The following is a 22,364-nucleotide window of genomic DNA, read 5'->3' as shown; positions in this document are numbered from 1 at the left end:
GCGATCTATTTCTTTTCGCAGGGTAAAGGGTTGAGAAATAGAACAGCTCTCTCGAGAGGGAACAGGCGTGGGGTTAGGCTGATGTCATCGGCAGGAATCGTGGTGGTGATGTCAAATTGTCCGCTCGAGTGGGCCGCTCGATAAGTATCTATACCGAAATGTGTTAAGGGGAATTGAAAGAGAAAAGCAAATCCATAATTATGCGCAACAACAAGTTACATATAGTCTGTTCAAATCGAGCACGATACGGCTGAAGCTTCGAGGGAGCGCTTTTCAATAGTACAACAGAAAATATGCAAGGCCACTAATGAAACCACCAAGATCACCACCACCATGGCAAACGAATTTTTGTCGGAATACAGATAGCCCAAGCTCTTCATAGACAACGCAAATGGGAAAACACGCACACAAACTACTAGCGGTCTAAATGCGGTGCTTTTCACTTTCTGTAATACAGCTGGTTAAACAAGGAAGCCAAGTAAAGAGAGTAGAAGCGGAACTAACCAAGTCTTGAGTAGAGCATGTACAGCGCCATCTGATTGCATTCCTGAGTACCAGTGATGGTTACCAGACGCTCGTTGCTATTTTCCTGTGGCTCATTGATCTTGATCACACTGCCACTAAGGTGTCGAATTTCGTTAATCTTAGCGCCTCCCTTACCGATAATAGCGCCAACCATATCGTTCGGGATATAGATCTGCTGAGTTAACGGCTGGCCGGGCATAGCGCCGCCGACGGGAGCAGCAGGGGTCGGGCCACCACGTGGCTGAGCAGCCTGTGGTGCGCCGTAGGGAGTAGGCTGATGAGGACCAGCCCCAGCGTAGGGAGTTTGCGGAGCACCATAGTGCATAGGTTGCGGAGCAACAGGAGCTGGCGCGTGCTGTCCATGAAGGTAAGGCACACCATAGGCTCCAGCACCGGCTCTGGCCTGGCCCGGGTGGTGTCGCTTGAAGGTATCCGGATGACCATACTGACCACCAGCTGGCTGGGGCACGTAAGGTACAACCTGCATACCACCTGGGACGGCTCCAGCAGGACCGCCGCTCCGGGTGGCATAAGCAGAGGCTGCTGGACCTCCAAAACGTTCTGTAAGCTGCTCCACAAGAGTCACAGCAACATAGTATGTTGCGATATGAACAGCATCAGCGACACCAAGGATGACTAAAGATCGCTCAGTGGAAAGAGGAAGGCAAGCATCCGAAGCATTGAGACGGGCTCCAGAGGCATCCTGGATCTCCCGGATACGAGTACCACCTTTGCCAATAATGGAACCAATGAGGATGTGAGGAATCAACAAGCGCAAGGGGTAGGTCTTTGATTGAGCCGTGGAAGCAGCATCAAGGGGCTCGTTGTTCAATGTACGGATGATCAGACCAAAGGCCTATCAAATGGTCAGTGAGATTGCTCAAGAAGGTACCACGGATTAAAACAAACCTTAGCGACGGCATCTTGCGGGCCGCTCACAGTCAAGATACGCTCCACAGCACCGCGGGAGTAGTCGCTAACAGTACACTTGGCACCTGACAAACGGCGGATTTGAGATACATTCTCCCCGCCCTTACCAATGACGGTGGCAGCCTCTTGGCTGGATATTACAGCACGGATATGGATCCAGTTAGACTCGTCCTGGGGCCGCTGCTGCTCGCTCTGGTTGCCCGCCGCTTCACCATGAGAAGCAGTCGACTGAATCGGTTGTGTTTCACTGACGCCTCCCTTCGGGGCATCTGGGACAACAGTATCACCCTGACCATCTGCATCATTCGCGGCACCAGACTCGGTCTTCACCTCTGCATTGTTCTCGGACTCCTCTCCTTTAACTACTTTGTCCAGAGCAGGACGTTTGGCCTCAGGCTGGTCATTGGGTCCGGACGGAGACGAAGGGTCCTCAAGAGGACGTTTGGTCGATTGTAACGCGGACGGGGAGGCGGACATTATTTCAACGGTGCAGTCTTGTCTCGCTTACTCAAAAAGAGTCGCAATGGAAGAATATCTGTCTTGACTTGTCTTGCTTTATTTGATCGACTATGTACACCAGAAATTCCCAGAAAAGCGTGCTGGTTCGGCGATCGATTGGGTAGGGAATCTGGTGCTTGAGGAACGGGAAGGATTGGTGTAATCGTGCACAGTGTAGGAAGTGAGGCGGGAGAAGTGAGGATCGACGTAGAAAAATGCTGTGGAATGACGGGCGTTGAGAGACTTGTATGGCAGGAGGCTTTGCGAGGCAAAGCAGTGTTGGGATAGGATGAGACAAGAGGAAACGACTTGAATCTGATCGGGTACGATGAAAGCGGAGTGTGCTTGTGTTGGGCGATGACAAGTAGGAGATATACTGCAAGGGTCGGGCGTGCTGGGAGCTGACGAGTGCAATGCGCGGGGAAGAGGAATTATCAAAGTAAGAAAGAGACTCAAAGAAGTGGAACGACTGCTGGCTCGTTCTATCTTTTCCCCTTCTAAATTACGGACGCTTTCGTTTGTGCTGGTGTACAACACAACTATCGCAACCAAGGCTCTGAAGAGCCGGGATACTCGTATAGAGTGTAGGGTTGATGCAGAAAATCAACCAGTAAGGCGCGATCAGCACGTCGACAAGAAAAGAGACGAGAGCAGCAAAGGCGAGGAGTTCAAGACGGGGAGGAGTTGTCAGGAGGTGTTGTCGCGGTGAAGAGGTGAAGAGGTGAGGTTGAGAGTGAGGCGATCGTTGGCTCCACGCTAGTCCTCTCCAGGTAAGCCAGATCACGTGGGAACGTACATTGGACTATCCCGAGTGCGTCGAAGAACAGACGCGTTTGGACAAACAGCGTGACTGGTGTGATAATGTTTTCAGATCGCAAGATGGAGATACCTCAAGAGCGAATTGAGAAAGTGCTGAGTTTTGCTGAGGACCGTCGAAAGGCTGAGAATTTTTACGACGAAAACCGGGCAAGCTCGTCCGAAATCCAGACGTACGAGAGAAAGTTGGATAATACGCTCAGAGAGCTCCAGGAGCGGGTCAAGCAGCAGGAAGAAGATTTGCGCAAGGTTCGCTGCAAAGATTTGTCAATTTGCTAAGAAATATTCTCAGAACAAGCAGGCTAATGCAATACAGCTTCGTGCCGCCAATGCCAATGGCATCTCCGAAATAGGTACAGATCCTTCATCTCGCATTGCACAAATACGACGAGCGACGAAGGCTTACAACTCGCTTCTGAAATCGGAGTCAAACCTGCCGACGCCAGAATCGCCACTACCATCCCTAATTGCACTTGAGGAGACATCGCGCATAATCGATGAAAGTAAAGTCTCGGTTTTAGCAACAGCGGAGAATCTTGCGAGTGTGCGACAACGTTTGAAGACCGAGGAAAAGAACTTACACGATGCGCAAGCGATAAGTGATGGGTTACGAAGAAGAATAGACAATATACGGAAAGACAAGTCAGCGAGCCATGAGAAACTGCCCTCTGAAGTTGCGCGAGAATGTCTGGAAGAACGACGACGGAAGAAAGACGACCTCGACAAAGACACGGTGCGCATCAGGGCTGCACTACATAGTTTCTGTGATGAAACCCTTGCGTCGCTAGTAGCAGCGGAAGATTTGGGAGGCCCGGCAGTTGGAGATGTAGCTGAGGTTTCTGAAGCTACATTGGCCGCTGGGTACACACGCCATGGTAAACCGAAAAAACCGAAAGCCGCAGAAGAGGACAATCATGACAACAGTCAGCATCGGATTGATGATATGCTTCGTCGCCAGACCGGACAGCAGAGCAACCAGCCATCAAGTAGGAAAGAAGTTGCAGCGACTGAAATACACGAACTACTCGATGCTCTACTAGAGGCAGGTTCGTCCTATACATATTTACCGCGTGATTCAGCCGCGTCCAGGTTTTTAGTTAGGGCCAAGGTTGCTCAATTTCACCCACGCGACGCTAGACGGTTAAGGTTGATTGATTTCGGGCGTTCATTGAGTGACTAAATCGAATAGACTATTGAGGGCTACAGCAAGACCTCCGGGATACCAGCGGAGGCCGCCGAAAGGATCTAAGATTAGTATATTTGCATCTAACTAACCTGCAACGCCCTATATAATACCTGATTGGATATCATGTTCATGAACGAGATTCGAGCCGAGCAAAACGCCTAAACATGCAATGTGACCAATAACAGAAACGGAAGCTACTCATCCGCCAGTGACATAGAATTCATCATAATAAGCAATAGACGAAAGGGAAAACCAACAATTGTTAAATCGGCATCATACCTATCTGGCCTGTAGGTTGCTTTTGTCTTCCCTTGGTCTCTTTTCGCGAATTGGAGCGGCCTTGCGAGCGGCTACTCGTCTTGGGTTTGCGTGTACCCTTCGCCCTTTGCTTTGCACCGCCGCTCTTTCGACGAGGAGGTCGTTTGCTAGTGTTCTTCTGTTTCTGTGACTTGGAAATGCTAGATTTTGGTGAGGGGTGGTACTCATCACCCGAATCATCCTGGAATGGTTGCTGAGATTTTGAGAAATATTCGCTGGTAATGATTGTGTCATCAGGCTGCAAGATATCGTCTTCATACATAAAGACATCATCGGCATCGCTGAATTCATCATCGCTAATGTTAACCACGTTGTGATGGTTGGGATCAGGGACAACGCCATCGACATCATCCCCCGCCTGCTTCAGTTCAGACAAACGTTGTTTGGTGTCCCGAAGTAATTTGAGTATCTTGTCACCGTATCGGTGAACTTTGTCTGGGTCTATGTTGGGAATCTGAAGCATCTCCCCTTTATCTGCGTCTGTATTAGCAACTGTTGCAAGTTTCATCCAAATCAACCAGTCTACTTTTACCTTTGGGGAAGACCATGACCATCTCACGAAGAATTGTGTCACTGAAAGGCTGGTTCCTAAGCCCTTTATCCATAACCACCTAGCGGCAGGAATTAGCAACGCCTCGACAGATAACAGTGAGAAGGGGAAGCCGCACCTCTTGGCAATAGTTTTTGGCATAGACCATGAAATCTTCCGCAACAGCTCTGTGAAGATGGTCCAGTTGGTCAAAACGGTCGCCTTGGGTGATCGGAGGTCCGGGAATGATTTTTTTCTTTCGCTCGTCTCTACCAGCAATGCGAACCTTCTCAAATCCATCGCTATCCACATCGGTGTCAGACTCGTTTGCTGCAGAATCTACGTGCCGGTAACGTTCCAATCGACGTCGATTTGCTGACCGAACTGGTGACGAGACGTTGGTAGATTGCGGTAAGTAATTCCGCCCAACATCACCCCGTGGTCGGCCACTGCCATCATGAGATACTCGAACATCAAGCCTGAGGCGCCGTCGGCCGCTTTCAAAGTCGGATGCACGGGGCCCCAGTTTGACGTACTGAATGGGGAAATTACCCCTATTCACTATGTTCTCTTCTGTCAATGCTCTTTCACTATGCAATTTGCGAAAGAGTCGTTCCGCGTCGCCAACTGCTATGCCCGAACCATCACCGAAGGAGGGCGCCTCCCGGTGCTCAGGTGACCTGAATGACTTCGTGGTTCCACGAAAGATGTTCACACAGTATGAAAGTGTTGCCCTTTCGTTCCGTTCCTGAAAGTACCGAACAATCTTAATTGCTGCTGAGGCGTGCTCTGAAAAATCCTGTACCTCAAAGGTGTCCCCTGATTTGCAGTTGTCGCAAGAAGCATTGCAGTCCTGGCGCTTAAATGATTCGCTAAAATATGCAAGTATCTGAACTCTCCTGCAATCATTTGCATTCTCACAGTATTTCACCACGTCATTCAGCATTCTGGTCTGTCGACCTTTTTGTACGTCGTCAGAATCCTCGTTCTTTTCGATCATGCTCTGCATTGTACTGACATCCCGGTGAGAGAAATAAAGGTAGCAGCCAGAGCGTCTGCCATCACGCCCAGCGCGTCCGGTTTCCTGGTAGTATCCTTCCAGGCTCTTGGGAATGCTGTGATGTATTACAAATCGCACATCTGGCTTATCGATACCCATACCGAAAGCAATCGTAGCAACTATAACATGTACATCTCCAGCTTGCCATCGTTGTTGAGTCCGTGCGCGCGTTTCCGCATCCAAGCCTGCATGGTAATGCTCGGCTTTGATGCTATAGTTTGTTCGAAGGGCTTCAGCTACCTTTTCGCAGGTGTTTCGTGAGAGGCAATAAACGATGCCACATTTGTTTCGATACGTTGACTTGATTGTGTCCGCTATGCTGTCAAGAAGTTCGGCATGCTTTCCCTTGCGACGAACCTCATATGTAAGGTTCGGCCTGTTGAAGCTTTGGGTGAATACTTCGCAACCCTGCATTCTAAGGTTGTGTATCACATCGACCTTAACATTTTCCGTTGCCGTCGCCGTCAGCGCCATCAGGGGAACACCAGGTATCCGTGCTCGAAATGCGCCGATCTGTTTGTAGTCCGGACGGAAATCGTGGCCCCATTGACTAACGCAGTGGGCCTCATCAATGACAACCCGCGCGAGCTTCTGGATGCTACAGAGCTTTTCAATGCGGTCAGTAAGAGCGTGGCTTTTGCTAATCATTTCCGGTGTGATGTAGAGGAGCTCGATGTGCGTTTCAGGATTATGACTAGACAGGGTGCTCATGATCCATTGACGTTCTTCAGATGGCGTATCACCATTGATCAAATATGCTTTGATCTTATTTTGTCGCAAGTGGGAGACCTGGTCCTGCATCAGACTCAGAAGTGGCGAAATCACAAGGGTAACGCCCCTGGTTGAGCCGCTGGAGATAACAGACGGCAGCTGGTAGCAAAGAGACTTCCCTCCTCCCGTTGGCATTAGCACAAACGTATCTTTTCCACTCAAGGTCGAGTCAATTGCTTCAAGTTGATTAGGTCGAAATCCCCTAAGGTGAAATCTCTCTTTCAGGGCAATCTTCACATCCTTCGTCCACGGATGCTGACCCCAAAGTGTACCATGAGTTTGAGATTTCTGCGTGGCGGGCAGCCTGCGGACATTTCCTGAGGTCTCAGCAAATACTGGACGACTGCATGGTTCATGTCTATCTTTGGTGAACGGTTGCTCTTCCTGACAATTGTCTGCGGCTTCCAGAATATCCTCATCCAAGACATCCATATCGAAGTCGTCCGAATCTTCCACCGGCGGCAGAGTAGAACCCATCTTTCCGGTAAAGGTCGTCTCATTGTCACTCGTTACTTCATGGTTTTTGGTACGATTAGCCTCCGGAATCCCGAGACTACCAGTAAAAGAGCTTGTTCGATGATTTGAAGTAACCAGGCGAGTTTCCCTTGCGTCGTAATCTGGTCTAAAGGCACTATTGTTAGCGACAGGACTGTTGCGATAACTTTTGTTCTCAGCGCCGCCAAGAATGCTAGGCGCTGTAGTTGCAGGTAAAGAATGTAATCGCTCCAGTTCGATTTCTCTGGTTTCCAGAGAGAACTCTTTCATGACCGAGAACAAGTCCGCCTCTCGTAACAGGAGACACATGTTAGCCTCCATATCTTTCAATTGCGACGTAAGTTCCTTCTGCTGTTCAATTTTCGGCAACACATCCGATGTACCTTGGTTCAGGGCATGCATAATGACATCTTTCAGAGCTTTTGATTCTGCTTCGCGCGACAAGTAGGCAGACTTCTGTGCAGTTAAGGCCTTAACTGCTCGGATTTGAGCTGTGAGTGTGCCGTTCTTCGATACTATTGCGTGCAGTTCAGAAGTGTTTTCGCCATTCAACATTCCTTGGTAAACGATCCCCGAGTTCTTTTTAATAGTGTCTTCCAAGCATGTCACCAAGCGCCTCAATGACTCCGCAGGAACTTGCAAGAATCTTTCAACACCCTGATTTCTCGGTTCAGCATCCGATTGCGGCGGCAGCAGTGCGTGTGAGCTATGCGGTTTCGTACTGCCAGGGCATAGAGCAGTGGACCGGGCAGTCTCTGGTATGTCCATGGAATCCGGAGATATAGGCTCTTCTGGTTCCGGTGACGGTGGAAGGCTCGGTTGCTGGGTGCTTGAATGCTCTTCGGAAGGCAGAGCAGCATACAACGATTTTTTGGTCACATAAGGCGAGGACTGCTTGGTCTCGACCAGATCAAACAAGCTACCAATACTCTCAACGTCTGACTCCGCGACAGACACAGCTCTGTCGGGAGCTGTTAAATGTGAATCCTCCTGCTTCTTTTGTCTAAACGCAGGGACTTCATCTCTCAAAATCGCTCGAGGGACGAAGTTTGAGATGTATCGGTCAGATTGTACTGTCTTACTAGAGACAGGAGGTGAGCAAGCCCTGCGAGTAGGCTCTCTCAAAGGCAAGAAGTCAGACGCCTCTTCGTCACTCTTTCTCTTCTTTCCTCGCTTGTTGGTGAGGTTCGTCCTAGGAGCGGCGTCTTCAGTCTGGCGCCGGTGTAGCTCATCAAACTCCTTCCTAATTTCGGACGATAGCGCGTTAGAGTCGAAGTCTTCAGTCAAATCGATTGTGTCAATATCCTGAAACGAAGACGGTATGTCTAGCTTCCGTTTCGGCCGTACGGGTGGTATCGCTTGCTCTTTGCGATCTCGAAAGGATGGAATCGTACTGGGAAGTTCTACGTAGTGTCGTGCATCAGTCGATCTAATATCTCTCATTATGTTGGCGGAGGAGCAATTGTACCTTCAACCATTTTATTTCGAGGAGTCTGGCTGACTTCCTGTCTTACGGACGAACTTTTGGAGGCCTTGCGAGCCGAGTTATGTAACTCTTCGGCGCTGAGCATCCGTGGTTTGCTTGCTGATAACCCGTGATCTAACATTAGGCGCGGCATATCTTTGTCGGATTCGATATCTATCACATTGCCCGCAGGGTCATTGATCGCCGATTCGAGAATAGGCTGCGAATCCTTGATGCTGAGCTCTTGGTGGCTCTCAATCAAATTCAAGATTGGGACCGGATTGTTTTGAGAGCCGGTCGGATTGACATGGGTGTCCCACGCGAGCGGTGTCAGAACTGGATATAGCGACGGGCCTTGATCCAAGAGCCATTTTAAATGGGTCTTCAAATTGCTTCTAGTCATAGAGGCGTGTATCTCTGCGCATCCTTTCGTCAATGATCTCACCCGGACACTGCTATAGGCGTTCGCTCTGCGAATCGGTTTTGCGAGATCGATAATAAGAGTGGTTCCCAGCACGCGTCTCCACGAAAAGTCGCGTGGTCACGTGGATATGGGGTCATAAAGCATTTCCGCCCGAGACCTGCAAGTGATATTGGCGCGTTAACCCTCATTATCGAAAGGCTGATCTGTTAGACCCCTGAATTTAGCTGTTGTTGAGTTGGGTACGACTGATTGGTAGCCTTGTTGTGTTGACTAGAATGTCTAACCCTCTAATTGATATGCTCTGAAGCGGGTGTCTTAGGAAACATTGCGGAAGAATATACCTAATCCATTGCAAAAGCATTCCATACCTTCATGAGAATGATGCAGGTGCTACAAGCCATTTAATATCTGTACTCTGCCATCTATTTGCGCTAGGTCACTAAGATCCAACAAAATATCGTTGATCATTTTATTAGCAGACTAAACAGCGACCCAACTCCTGCCGGTGTCAAAAGCAAAAAAAGAGCAAGATCTATGTACAGTACAAATAACTACACTACCGTCCCCAATTGCTCCATGCCGTGACTCGTCGGGTTCACTGTTCGTAGCAAGAATAGAACATCCCAATAATATGCAATAGACAGCGTGTAGAGTCCTAAATATCGTCCACGCTTCGGACCTTCGTCTCCTTCTCCTCGATGGCCTTTCTGAGGCTACCCATAAGATGCTGCTTGCGCTGCATTTTGGCCTTCCACTGCGCGACCTCCCTTCTGTCCCCTCCGTCGTTCACAAGCTCCACAAGCCGGAGTCTACTCGCTTTTGCTGAGCCGTTGATGCTCGAACGCATATTTATGCCTCGGGAACTAGAATCCGGTGTGTGGTACGAACTGACTGGATCTTCCAGAGTCCCGCGAGACCCAGGAGTAGCAGGAACTCTGCTCAGACCCTTTCGCGGGGTCGTGAAAGGAGATCCCTCCCGGCTGGGGGGAGCAGCCGATGTATCAAAGCCCAGCTTTTTCATTTGAACTTCTAAAACATCAATGTCACCGCTCTTGCTTTCGACCATGTTCATCATTGTTGCAATGGTTGACGTGACAGCCTCGACCGTGGGCCGCCTAGTAGAGGGCCGTGATCCATCCGCGCGGGGAGAATCTGCAATCTTAGCTCGTAGAAGAGATACTGCAGATTCGAGTTCTGCCAATTTTGTCTGGATCTCGACTGACGATGTCCGAAGATCCTGTTGGAGGTTTGCCTGCTCTGCGGAAAGAGGTGCAGAAACGATTGATGCAGCATCGGTGTACGCGTCAAGCGTCTTTCTGATACTAGCACATTGGCTGCGAAGGGTGAAGATGTCCTTACCCAACAGTTCTCGGCAGCTTTCAAGCTTCTCTTCCACCCCTTGCACTCTGTGCTTCTCAAGAGATTCTGCAAGGACACTGACGGTAGAATCCAAATCCTCAATTTGCCGAAGAAGCAGTTTCTCATCCAGAATATCAGTTGGGCTATCACTTCTCAGTATGTTGATCCAATTGGAGTCAGTGGACTTTTGTTGATAAAGAAGAAAAGAAGACAAGGAGCGCGCATTTATCCCAAGAGTATCCACCATGGAGTTGATATCGCGGTAAAGCCTCTCAATTTGGCCGGGAATACCAGGTTTCGAGGTTTCACCCGTGTAATCCTGGTGAGGTAGGAAGGGGTCTAGTGTAGGTACGGGCTCTAGTGGCCTATTAAGGTCCGCACGGAGTCGCTCGTCTTCATCGTCGGACAAGGCTTCTTCTTCCGTCTCGACAGGCTGAGGTTCAGGCTCCCGGGCACGGCTGCGCGCCGGTTGTCGGAGCTCTTCGCGCTTTGCTAATTCGGTGAGAGAGGCTTTTCGGGCAGCAAGAGCATCTCCAGGCTTGTGTGGAGCACTGATAGAGCGGAGATTTTCAGTTTTCGGGAGACCTTGCCGAGTACGAGGAGGCCGTATCGGGCTAGGAGATCTCGGAGGTTCGCGACTTTGTGCTGTTTGAGGGAACAAAGGCTTGCTTATTTCTCCAAATAACTGCTTCTTGCCAAACAGCCCACCAGCTGAGCCTTCACCCATGTGTTTGTCGTCGAGAGAACTCTCTGGTGATGACTCAACGCTCGGTTCCTTGACTTCATGCGTGTTGTCCTCACCACTGTCTTCGAGCTCAGACTCATCCTCGGGGGGACCCTTCTGTGATTCATCTGCGTCCGACCCGAGATCCGAGCCTGCGTCCGATTCCTCTTGAACCAAGGGAGAGTCTTTCCCCAAGGGCGCACTTGGCTTCGTGAAGTCTGGAGGCAATGGTGCCTCTTCGGCCTTCACCGGTTCCTCCTCTTCCTCTGGTTCTTCTTTCTTAGGCTGCGTGAGGAAATCAGGCGGCAAAGGCGGTTCGCTTTCAGGCTCAGGAGACTTTCGGGACGCTGTGAAATCTGGCGGTAGAGGTGCATCATCAACAGAGCTTTTTGAGACATTGGAAGATGCAGATGTGTCACCCGGACCATATACGGCCCTGCTTGTAGAGTCAGGAGGAAGGGGCGGTTCAGGTTCAGGTGACTTGGCTTTTGTGAAAGGTGGGCTAGCCACTGCAGTCTTCTCCGAGGGTGCCGACGAGGGACTTGGCGCTTGGTTGTCGGCTTTTTTATTTCCAAGTAGTGAAAATGGAGACTTGCTCGTTTGTGCTGAACCAAATGGTGATTGGTTTTGCGTCTGTGATCCAAAAGATCCGAAAATCGACGATCCAGTGGAAGGTTTCGAGCTTGCACCAAATAGGGAGGGTGCTGGTTCCTTTGCTGCCGGAAGGTTTTGACTAGTAGCATTCGAGTCCTCAATGTCATCCATTGCTTCTGTAGGCGGGCTGGTTTTGCTGGGCGTAGAGACCATTTCATCGAATGAGGAGCCGAATGAGAACAACCCGGAAGGTTTTTCGGGCTTCGGCGCATCATTGACGGCAGTACCGTCCCCCTTGAAAGTTGACCCAAGGACGAAACCACTGGAACCCGCACCAAAAGCCCCCTTAGACTCCTCCGTTTTCTGGGGAGTGAATGCGGTGGTCTCGGACTGGGCACCAAATACAGAAGATTTCCCAAACGGATTTTCACTAGGCAGTTTGCCAAAGGGAGACCCCTCCGAGGGCTTTGACGTGGCCAGACTGGCGAAACCACCGCCGCCACTTACGTTCGCGAACGAACCGAAACCACCTCCTGCAGGAGCACCAGATGCTCCGAAAAGGCTTTTCACCGGAGTCGACGACTGTCCAAATCCAGATTGACCGAACTTGGGTGCATTCGAGCCCAACGCAGCGGGCGCGCCAAAGGCAGGCGCCCCGAAGGCAGATGTGCCAAAGGCAGGCGTCCCAAATGAAGGTTTTCCAAAACTGGGTTGCTGAGGGGTTCCTGGAACTGAAGGACTGCCAAATGCAGGTGCCGCAGACGGCTTGCCGAAGCCTGTGGTGCCAAAACTAGATGGTGCTGCCGGGCTGCCAAAGGACGGCTGCGCAAAAGGTGACTGCGCCGCGGGCTGCGGTTGTGTTGACTGCGATTGCAGCGCAGGCGGTACTTGCGTTTTAGCAGAAGTCAATCCGTCGTATGGTACCTTTTGCCGGATTGACTCGTTATATACGAACCACCAAGAACATAGAACGCCCTCGTGGTTTAATAGGAGGAGATTGGGCAAGGGAGTTGAGCTTTCAGCAATATCCTCTCCTTGAATGGGGGCTATGACAGGTTCTGAACTTGAAAAATCAAGACCCAAACCTATAACTGACGTTTCGTCGGTTGAGTCCTTTAAGGGAACCGAAGCTTTTTTGGAGTCGTCATTCACTTCCGTCGTAGCAAATTGTCCCACGATGGCTCTGGCACTATCGTCACTCGCTAGTGCCTGAGAAGACCTAGTAATTAATCCAATGTCTGCAGATGCCGTGGAAGACACAATCAAAGCATCCGTCAGATGTGGCATGTAATTCCGGATACGTGCGATGAACTGGTAAGCCGGCGCACGTTTATAGCCGAAAGGGCTAGCCAGTTCAGGCAGCTTCTGTATCAAGAAAGGCTGTTGCTTTCTTCTTGTGATGATATAGTATGACGACGAGGGAGTCAGTCCCGCATCATCTTCTGCAACATTCGGAGTATACACCATCAAGAAGATATCGTTCTCAAGCCACGCGATGGATGATACTAGGCAAAATCAGCTATACAAGAATGGGCTGTTTGGACGTGAAATTTACCATGACAGGGATCTGTGAGATCTGGAGGCTTAGGGATGAGGTCCTTCTGCACGCCATCTGGAGTCATCACATAACCAGTTCCGTCCACGAGGCCAGCTACGAGTTGCTTGCCTTTGTTACTCCACCCAACAGAGCTAACATCGGCTTTCAAGATGTTGCCATTTGCTCCCGTGACGAGATTGCCGGCCTTCAGGTCCGCCATTAACAACTCGCCAGCGTTCGTTACCAAGGCCACAAGGGATGAATGGGAATCCTCCGCCTGGGCTGGATTGGGCGCAACAGTCCGGAAAGTGGCGCCATTGGTAGGAATGGATATAGCAGGCTGCGCATTAGGCTGTAGTAGGCTTCCTGTCTCAAAGACCGACAGATGAGTCCCGCTTTCTGTCGCAAGCACCAGGGCGCTATCGCCAGAGGCAAATGCTATATGCGTAGGTCTTCCGGGAAGCGAGATAGTCGCTTGCGGTTGGAACGGCTTTGTCTTGACCTTCTCTTTCTCGTCATCTGCGGATATAGCCGCTCTGACGGACTCAGTAGACGCAACACATAACGTGTTCGGACCAGCACCGACTACTATGCCTTTGGTGGCTGCGACAGCGAGTAAGGTGCAGGAAGGGGCAGGAAGCGCATCGGCAGGCCAAGGTGTAGGGAGGAGTTGGACGTTACTGTCGCCGGAAACGCCTTTGAAACCGACTTCCTGTTCCGAGCGTTAGCAGCCTTACGGCCGGAATTGATCGAGTGTACACGGAATCCAGAGGTCTTACCTCCGCATATAGGATCTGGAAGTTCCGGTCCCAATTCGGCGGGAGGGTTTGCAGCCCCCATGCTGAATGCCATCCTGAGTTTGTCTATATCGGCTGAGATAGAACGAGGACGGTCGCCTAAGTGTACTCTGGACTTTGGAGCATGAGGGGAAGGAGAACTCGGCGGCGGTGATGGAAAAGAGCGGCGTTGGAGTTGCTGAGGACTCCGATTGAAGAGCTGCGCAAGAACTGGGAATCTTGATAGACTCCCTTCAAGGAAACGGGGATGGCAAGGCTGTTGGTGAAATGTGAGGAGTCGAAGGGCGATAAATGTCCACCACGGACGGGTGCTTGATCACAGGTAGCAAGCAAACGCGAAACCCATGCCTGGAATTCTTGGGTTGGATCGACAAAAGAAAACAGTAGGAGCTTGGATTCTGGGCACGGGACCTTTGCAGCCTAATATACAAGGCATCAAGACTAGGCGGCGGGAAGCTTCGTCACTCTCAGATCCCCAGCTCCATTCATCGCCGTCCTTTCTCCAGCTCTCCATCTGCAACTCAATCTGGTACCTTTACTCTTTTCGAATACTTTGTTCTTCAGGCTCGCCCCATTAACAGTACTACTATCCGCCGTTACCCAAGTCCAACTGTGATCCCCAGCCGCTGCCATGGCCGGCTTCGACTTCTCCAACTACAACCGCAACGCGGCTCTTCACGCCAAGGGAGCACCGCTTCCAAAAGCTACGAGCACAGGTACAACAATTGTTGGCTGTATATTCGACAATGGTGTTGTGGTGAGTTTGTTTGGGTAATGGTGGCATCATAGTTGATGGGGTTGACCATCAGCACAGATCGCCGCAGATACCAGAGCGACCTCTGGCCCCATAGTAGCAGACAAGGTAAGCTAGCGGGCTCATATTTTAGTATAGAAGGGATTAATTCAATATTTTCCTTTCTACAGAATTGCGAGAAGTTACACTACATCGCACCCAAGATCTGGTGCGCTGGTGCTGGTACAGCTGCTGATACCGAGTTCACCACCGCCCTGATCAGCTCCAACATCGAACTACACTCTCTGTCGACCGGCCGGCCCCCACGAGTGATCACTTGCATGACCATGCTAAAGCAACACCTTTTCCGCTACCAGGGGTACATTGGTGCCTACTTGGTCGTTGCTGGTGTCGACCCAACCGGTATCGGCCTCTACACTGTTCACGCGCACGGATCGACAGACAAGCTCCCCTACGTGACAATGGGATCAGGATCGCTAGCCGCAATGTCTGTCTTCGAGTCGACGTGGAAGCCGAATCTGAACAAAGAGGAAGCCATCGCCTTGGCGTCTGAAGCTATCAAGGCCGGTATTTTTAACGACCTTGGATCTGGTAGCAATGTCGATGTGTGTGTTATTGAAAAGGATAAGCCCACGCAACTTCTGCGGAACTACATGAGGCCCAACGAGCGTGGTCAGAAGGAGAGGGACTACCGCTTCCCCAAGGGCACTACCGCATACCTGAACGAAAAGGTGTTTACCAAGGAGGATCTGAGGAAATATGTGACCGTTGAGGAGATCTCTGGTGACCCTAATTTGATGGAAGTGGACCCCTAGATAGAGCTGACATTTGATAATCGAGCGAACCTTTTCTAATGGAGTACCGCAAGAACTTCCCTACTATTGAATGACCATGGGAAACTGTTATCAAGTACATAATGTCTCTATTCAAGCGTAGTTACCGTCCAAATTTATATAGAAATGTAGGATATCGAGAGCCAATAAGTGTCGCTCCCTCTATATGATACAAACAACTGAAATTCTGTGGACCTTCACACTGGCTCATTCGTACAGTGTTCGAGATCTCAAAGCCCGCACATATTCCCGCCCCTCCGTCTGCTCCACAATACCCCAAATATAGTCATACTGAATTGGAGAGATATACCCCTTCTCCTGGCGAAATCTCACAACACCCGCGTGATACAAAGCGCGCGCAATAGGCGTCTGAATAGGCGCACCGTGTCTGAGAAGAAAGAGGTAAAGCCAACGGACAAGCCGATACGCCCGCTGGGGCGAAAGTTGTTTTGCACACGCAAAGGAAGCAGCTAGAGAATGGACCATGTCCAACGCATCGTGGGGGTCCGGCGTTCCTGCTGACCTGGGACGTGGGTTGTAGCGGACAATAACTCCATCTGCGGGGCCGGGAAGTGGCCATGCTCTAGATAAGGCAATCTTGAGGGGGGTATGGGCGCGCAGAAGACGGAGGACAGACCAGATGGCTGGGGAGTTGCCGGTTCTGGCGATTTGAATGGCCCAGAGGCGGAAGTCGGGGCTTGCGACGTCGACTTGGCGGATTTGGTTGTCGAAATTGTTGAAGAAGAGGTGGCGGGAGGCGTTGTAAGTTTGTGTATTTGCGAATAAGTCGGAGAAAGATAGTGGTTCATTTTGGAACTGTCGGAGGCGTTTCCTCATAGTGTTGGTCATGGGCTTTCCAGTTCGCAGGTCGTCGGCCATTGCTTCCAGGTTGAAAGGTATCTTCAAACGAGATATGTGCTGGACTAGGCTGGTCCAGAGGTCGATTTTGATTTGGCCATTTCTTCTCGGAACTCTTCTTGAGGACTCGTAAAGTCTATATAGACGCTTGGTGACTGATTTAGTGACTTGGGAAGCACGTCTCTGGGAGAATCTCCTCATTGTGTGCAGCATCCAAAGACGCTGCAAAATCAGTTGACGCTTCGCCAATGAATCAGGCTGCTCTCGTATTTGAACCCAGGCTTTAGACAAGGTAATTCTAGATGCATCATGAAGCTTAGCTAAGCACTTCCCCCATCTTCTGAGAAGGCGCGTGTTCTGGGAAGAGATTAAAACCTCAGTGCCGCAAATCAGCGAATTCGAGATGATGTCGATATCGAAGGGCTTTAAGCTTTCTATGATGACGTCCCTGTCAGGCGCCGGGAGTGAATAGTTGGAGTCGCGAAGTAATCTAGCGACGAACTTGGGCAGCCATGAACTGCATAATGACATCCCATATTCGGTAGCCAATAAAATACTCGTGGCTAGTCGAAGATAGCCCACAGTGCCCTCTTCTAAGCAGACACCAAGCCAAGTCTGAACAAGAGACTGGTCCATATCTCGATGTCCATAAACAGCACACTTGCCAATGGCGTCCCACATCGCGCGATATATTTTTAACAGCTTGCGTTTGGCTTTTTGAGAATCCGAACAGGATTTTCTCCAATCTGACCAGCGGGCTATGATCGCACCGATCTCTTCCGGAGGAACAACCCCAAGTTCCAAGGCTCGTATAATGAGGTGAAACTGCGCAGGCCGTGTTTGGAATGGGACCATTGTAGACGAAGAACGCTCAGCTAGTCGAAGATAATTCCCTGCACCTGGAACGTTTAAATGCGGATCGTCCAGGAACAGTGCAAGCTCGTCCGCAGCTGCACGTTTGCGTTGAGACAGTGCCAAGAAATGATCGAACAAGAGGCGGCTACAGCTTGGTTCTTGCCGGAGGTCGATACTCAACTCACGAATAGCACTCTTAATAGCACTCACTGTCTGGTACTCCTGCAATTTCTCTCCAAAGAACTCCTCACGCGTGAGCTCTGTGGAAAACTCGCCAGCGTCCTCCGAATTCCCACCAAATGCGTCTGGGCTCAAAAAGTGATCAAACAAGCTCAATGGGGGTGCGGGTGGTGTGGGCGAAGAGAATTGAATGTCTGTAACACGTCAGGATGGCTTCCAGAGACTCAGGGAAAATGACCGTCGTGGAATCTAACACCTACCGAAACCTCTCTCCGGTTCACTCCATTTCAGATGCTCCCGTCCATTTCTTCCCAGCAAGCTCGCAATATCATCCCCAGGTCCAGAGCCTGCTAGACTAGCAAGCGCTGTATTCCTCCGCTTGGCCAGCCTCCTCCTGGCTTCCAATGGGCCCGGGACCCGACTCTCATACCGTCGCTGTCCGCTCACGAATCGCCGGAATGTCGAGGCCAGGAGCTCGTCGCTGACCCATAGATAGTCCGTAAAGGTGGTCGGAGACGGAATAGCGCCTTGCCTGTAGGCACATCTCCCGAGAGACATGGGGCAATGGTGCCATGCGAGCAATTGAGTGCTCTGAGGTTCTGCGTGTGGTTGTTGAGCTTGGACCGAGCCGACCTGTCAGAAGTTCACGATTGCAAATGACTAAGCCATCTAGTTCTTTTGCAACCTCAGGCAGAAACCCTTAGTCCCGAGGTTAGCATGAACATGGTTCTATCTTTCCCACATACTTACGGGGAAAGTTTCATGACACGCTTCAGGAAATCGTTTAGACAGCGGTTTCGAGATCTACACAGAGCTTGGGGACTACGAAACTCCAGCTATCGTAAACTTGGATTCATCTTACCTCGTCAGGATGCGGCTTCCTACCAACTATTACATGAAAATTAAAATAAGCATGAACCGAAGTATCCTGAACACTGCGCCGAACATTGACCAGAAAGACCTCAATCTCCGCCTTTGACCATCCCAGCAACCGCAGTGGCTTATAGGACCACCCAGACAGGCCCTCTAATATGTTCGACTCCATCCACTGTCCAATATTACGCAGATGCGGATCCGTCGGCCATCTATTGACAGGAGCCTTGAAAATCCGTTCTTGGACATCCACGAAGCCCATTTCCTTCATTCCACGGGCTAGCCGGTGCGCTACGCGCCACTGTCGGGGGGGATCTGTTACCTGGCCGGACTGTATTTGTAGGTCGCACCAGTCTTGGAATGGGTATGTGCTGAACGAGGACTCATCTAGGGGCGGCATTGTGCCGTCATCACATCGGACCATTGTGTCGAATTCGTGGATCTCGGCCCAGCCGCCTGGTCTAAGGTGGCTGTACATTTTCCGTATTAGGTCTTTGTATGAGGGGAGAGCTCCTGAGAGGTGGCCTGCGTGGATGTAGTCGAGGGAATTTCGATCCCAAAGCCACTCGTCTTCAGTGAAGTCGTCAACGATGAAGTGAACATTTTCTGGGACTTCGGTTGGCTGGCAGGGCGAGAGGTCGGTTCCTGTGATTTGGGCGTTGGGGAATATTTGTGCTGCGGAAAGGAAGTCATGAGAACGCTATGTCATGGTCCGGGCCTGGGACATAAAACAAACTTACCAAGCTCGATTGGCCAGATCCCAGAGCCTGTCCCAATATCGACGATAGTGCGTGGGTTGATGATGGGAGCAAAGAATAGGCGCTCTCCCGTTAACATCTTGCACAGGTGATGTTGCATATCTAGACGGTCCATTTCCCGCTCATCGTTGGGAAAGACATATGCTACCGACATCAGTTAGCTCTCCGGATTCACTACCCATGCACTGGGATATACGCACAGCCTTCATGGTACTTGTGGTATGTTCTGCCGTTCTCGATTGGATATTCGGTTACACTCGCAGTGAGTGACTGGGTATCACTGCAGTCAACCATCAGCATGCAACCGCGACAAGACAAGAGTGCCTATCTCCTCTAGGAACAGGAGCGAAGTCCTAAACTGATAGGTTGGGAACTCACTATTCTCGACTCGGTTCCTGCGACATACTGTATCAGCAATAAATTGAAAAGGGTAGAACTGTACGGATGACAAAACTCAAGACACGTAGGAACTTAGTTCAACAAGCAGTTCCCATAACCAAATATGAACTGCACGGTGCATAGGCGAAAACATAGGGGCGATTTGCAAAAAATGGCTTACAGAGAGTCTCCCCGTTCCAGCCGTGGTTTTGGTGGACCTGGGCATTTGGCTTCCGCACCTGTGGGCCGTCGACTAGCTATTGCGATGTGGGGTGAGCGGAAACGGCAGTTGGATGAGTATGGGACCGAGATTCTCAATTGGGTTTTTTTTGTGTAAGACGTGTAGAGCAACGATTGAATTGGACTCTCTGTGGGTACGAACGGCACGTTGAGTTGAACTGATGCTGTAAAGAAGTGTAGAAAAGTATGTGTTTTGGGATACAGCCAAGGACCAAGAACGGGTAAAGAACGGGTACGTATACTCTAATCGAACGGACAGGTTGGTAGGTAGTTTGGGGGGAACGATGTCTCTTATTGCCGCGCAGTATATTTAAAAGGGAGTCTACGCCGCACGGAACAGGCCCGCGGTCGTACTTGTAGGCTTAGTCCAGACTGTAGGCTGTAGCAGCTAGTAGTAGCTGCATTTTTTTTGTGAAATTATGAAATACGGAATTGTCAAGAGAGGGGTTGAAGTGGGTATGGTGCTGGTGCTAGCTAGCTAAGGGGGGCGTCAGTAGTGTGTAGGCAACCTAGTCTTTTTTCTGTTTCCGCCTCCAGGGCTCGAGTCCCGACGGGCTGGATTAAGTTTTGACCCTCTGGCTCTAGTCGAAACCTTGGAACCCAGCTTAACTTAAATGGCATCGGTCCAATGAAGGTGACGAGCGAATGGTGAGGTGGAAGAGTCTCGGGGTGAGATTTGGAATTATGAACCAATGGACAATCCTGACTCACTTCTACATCCTGTCATTGTGTGAAAGCCTCGCACAATTAGGGGCTGGAGGGGTCGGGTTTTCTTCGCTCCCATGCGGAGGTTTAATCAATAGGTCGGCAGCCGATGGACCCAGCTGGAGCCTAGTAGGAGGTCAGTGCCGCGCAGCTTCATGTGTCAAGTGTCCCGGCATTCAGAATCCCAAGAAAGTTAGAATAATCTTTGACCCAGACGGGCGGTTCGCGCGGTCGATCGCCTGACAGTGCTCATTCTATCGGACTCTTTAAGAGTACCACAGGAGTATGGGATGCAGCAAATATCATGCCAAGGTCTGAATATGCTACCGGGATTCATTTTCTTGCGAGTTACAGGCTTTGCCCGCTCTGTCATTTGGCGACCTCAATGACCTGCTCGGGCTGAAAATCTCGAGGGTTAATCCGCCCGAACGTCTCCGTTTTGGTCTATTTCCGAATTAAGAAAAATACCCATTCATCGATCTCACTTCCTTGGGCCGACTAACAGGAAACTCGCCTATTGTGATATGCAGTCAATCGCCATCAACATACCACCGGCAGTTGGGACATAGTGATAATATTTTTGTACACTTTGCTTTTTACCCCTCCGCTTCTTTTTTCAAGACTTCCGTCACACAGTAAAAAGCACAGGCGCGCCTGTTCCAGACTGCTGGGATGGGACGGCGCCCAACTCCGACGGCAGTGCCCTAAATTTGGGACAGCAAAGTCCAAACAGCCTGAACGGATTAGGAAATAGGTTTCGGTTCGCTCAGGGTTGCCGGTATCAATATTCCTCTTATCTTCCATATAAATACATAGATTACCAGCAATCAGTTGTAGTAGACAATTGCTCACCCACAGCGTCTCAAGCTTCGCGAGGGTCTGGTGCCATCTATGCCAGACATTTGGTTGTCACGCATGCAGCTTTCTAGACTCCAAATTGACTTTCAATTCCCGGTCCCGGCCGACCCGGTCGACCCGCGACGGCGTTGAACCTCGCATGAAGCCAACGCAGCGTCCGCCCGGGCGCACCTTTAATTCCCAACAAGAAGACTGACAATGGTAAGTGGTAGCAGTACGAATACAGGACTACTGCGGTACAAATGGTATAAGAGGTAAACTATGGATGATCGCTCCGACAAAGGTGGGATCCAATGGCGGTGGTGCCATGCTACTGGAAAACCTGACCCGTGGATCGCTCCCTTAATATCCGTCCGGATGGGTTGCCCGGCTGCTGAGAATCTTCCGACCCCCGATTAATTTAGCAGTAAATCGGCCAAAGTTAAATATATTAAATCATGCAGACCTCGGTCAGCTCATTCTGACTAGAAACTATCCGAGCATCTTTTCGCGTCAATCTTTGGAAGTTGAGGCCTTGTTAACATATAACATAGTCACCTCGAATTTCAGGCTCGTAATCGCGCCTGCCGATTTGAAAGACTGCGGCCCAGCTCCACGGTCAAATTATTAACGGAGCTGCGGTCCGTATCCAGACTGTCGGAACCTGCCCCACTTTTGTCCTCGAATTCCCGCCCTAGGCACAGTCGTATACGAGTATTTACACGGTCGAGACAAATAGTAACCTTTATACCCATTATATAGTACTAGCTCGGGATCATAATATTCCCGCCTCATAGAGCAGAAAATTAGGCCCTCTAAAAGACGTAAAGCGTATTTAAGGGGATTTTCAATGTCGATCGACCATTGGCCAGAGGTTGACAAGGTATATCCAGGTCGCGTCTGCAGATTTGACTCAGGTTAACCGAGACAGCAGAGGCACCGCTTTGCTTTAGATAGACTCGTCAGTATGTCGCGCTTGTCAGTCAGTATTGGGCTAATAGAAGGCCCATGGCAGTGAGACCATAAAAGCAAAGTGCTGCTGGCGCATCTGGCCTGCCCTGGCTG

General features: G+C 50.5%; 6 protein-coding genes across 6 annotated transcripts, besides 3 other annotated features; 2 read left to right on the top strand and 4 right to left on the bottom strand.

Annotated features, from left to right (window-relative positions):
- Positions 1-22,364: part of a sequence feature (contig 1.32 1..435990(1)) that runs on past both edges of the window.
- Positions 179-2,600, bottom strand: ANIA_10257 (telomere maintenance protein PBP2). Its single transcript, XM_050612955.1, has 3 exons — positions 1,435-2,600; positions 505-1,381; positions 179-446 (listed from the first exon to the last, which is right to left on the bottom strand). The coding sequence occupies exons 1-3, from the start codon at positions 1,930-1,932 to the stop codon at positions 424-426; spliced, it is 1,398 nt and encodes a 465-aa protein (XP_050468804.1). The 5' UTR covers positions 1,933-2,600; the 3' UTR covers positions 179-423.
- On the top strand, positions 2,815-3,866 carry ANIA_02088 (uncharacterized protein; the record flags this gene model as incomplete). The annotated part of the gene is made up of 3 exons (XM_654600.1): positions 2,815-3,018; positions 3,086-3,815; positions 3,859-3,866. The coding sequence occupies 3 exons, from the start codon at positions 2,815-2,817 to the stop codon at positions 3,864-3,866; spliced, it is 942 nt and encodes a 313-aa protein (XP_659692.1).
- On the bottom strand, positions 3,752-9,274 carry ANIA_02087 (protein musN). The gene is made up of 4 exons (XM_654599.2): positions 8,597-9,274; positions 4,942-8,531; positions 4,800-4,884; positions 3,752-4,747 (listed from the first exon to the last, which is right to left on the bottom strand). The coding sequence occupies exons 1-4, from the start codon at positions 8,994-8,996 to the stop codon at positions 4,218-4,220; spliced, it is 4,605 nt and encodes a 1,534-aa protein (XP_659691.1). The 5' UTR covers positions 8,997-9,274; the 3' UTR covers positions 3,752-4,217.
- ANIA_02086 (FG-nucleoporin NUP159) lies at positions 9,579-14,083 on the bottom strand (the record flags this gene model as incomplete). Its single annotated transcript, XM_654598.2, has 3 exons — positions 9,579-13,199; positions 13,250-13,834; positions 14,011-14,083. 3 exons carry the CDS (start codon positions 14,081-14,083, stop codon positions 9,673-9,675), a joined length of 4,185 nt encoding a protein of 1,394 aa, XP_659690.1. The 3' UTR covers positions 9,579-9,672.
- On the top strand, positions 14,532-15,664 carry pup1 (proteasome core particle subunit beta 2). The gene is made up of 3 exons (XM_654597.2): positions 14,532-14,785; positions 14,843-14,890; positions 14,953-15,664. The coding sequence occupies exons 1-3, from the start codon at positions 14,660-14,662 to the stop codon at positions 15,595-15,597; spliced, it is 819 nt and encodes a 272-aa protein (XP_659689.1). The 5' UTR covers positions 14,532-14,659; the 3' UTR covers positions 15,598-15,664.
- Positions 15,823-20,016, bottom strand: ANIA_02084 (uncharacterized protein; the record flags this gene model as incomplete). Its single annotated transcript, XM_050612954.1, has 5 exons — positions 19,699-20,016; positions 19,340-19,534; positions 18,371-19,283; positions 17,769-18,141; positions 15,823-17,702 (listed from the first exon to the last, which is right to left on the bottom strand). Exons 3-5 carry the CDS (start codon positions 18,857-18,859, stop codon positions 15,823-15,825), a joined length of 2,742 nt encoding a protein of 913 aa, XP_050468803.1. The 5' UTR covers positions 18,860-19,283; positions 19,340-19,534; positions 19,699-20,016.
- Positions 21,519-21,521: a sequence feature (Short protein (ANIA_11325, CBF86144.1) was converted to a misc_feature.).
- Positions 21,604-21,666: a sequence feature (Short protein (ANIA_11325, CBF86144.1) was converted to a misc_feature.).

This window comes from Aspergillus nidulans, chromosome VII (assembly GCF_000011425.1).
Source record: "Aspergillus nidulans FGSC A4 chromosome VII".
Taxonomy (NCBI): Eukaryota; Fungi; Ascomycota; class Eurotiomycetes; order Eurotiales; family Aspergillaceae; genus Aspergillus; species Aspergillus nidulans.
This window is presented reverse-complemented; position numbering and strand designations above follow the sequence as displayed.

Excerpts from the sequence above, each read along its gene's own strand:
- ANIA_10257 (XM_050612955.1), bottom strand. The coding sequence starts at position 1,932 with ATGTCCGCCTCCCCGTCCGCGTTACAATCGACCAAACGTCCTCTTGAG. Across the intron at positions 1,382-1,434 it reads CGCAAGATGCCGTCGCTAAG|GCCTTTGGTCTGATCATCCG; the intron begins GTTTGTTTTAAT and ends ACCATTTGATAG. Across the intron at positions 447-504 it reads CATGCTCTACTCAAGACTTG|AAAGTGAAAAGCACCGCATT; the intron begins GTTAGTTCCGCT and ends GCTGTATTACAG.
- ANIA_02087 (XM_654599.2), bottom strand. The coding sequence starts at position 8,996 with ATGACTAGAAGCAATTTGAAGACCCATTTAAAATGGCTCTTGGATCAA. Across the intron at positions 4,885-4,941 it reads CCAAAAACTATTGCCAAGAG|GTGGTTATGGATAAAGGGCT; the intron begins GTGCGGCTTCCC and ends TCCTGCCGCTAG. Across the intron at positions 4,748-4,799 it reads GGTCTTCCCCAAAGGTAAAA|ATAAAGGGGAGATGCTTCAG; the intron begins GTAGACTGGTTG and ends ATACAGACGCAG.
- pup1 (XM_654597.2), top strand. The coding sequence starts at position 14,660 with ATGGCCGGCTTCGACTTCTCCAACTACAACCGCAACGCGGCTCTTCAC. Across the intron at positions 14,786-14,842 it reads TATTCGACAATGGTGTTGTG|ATCGCCGCAGATACCAGAGC; the intron begins GTGAGTTTGTTT and ends CCATCAGCACAG. Across the intron at positions 14,891-14,952 it reads GCCCCATAGTAGCAGACAAG|AATTGCGAGAAGTTACACTA; the intron begins GTAAGCTAGCGG and ends TCCTTTCTACAG.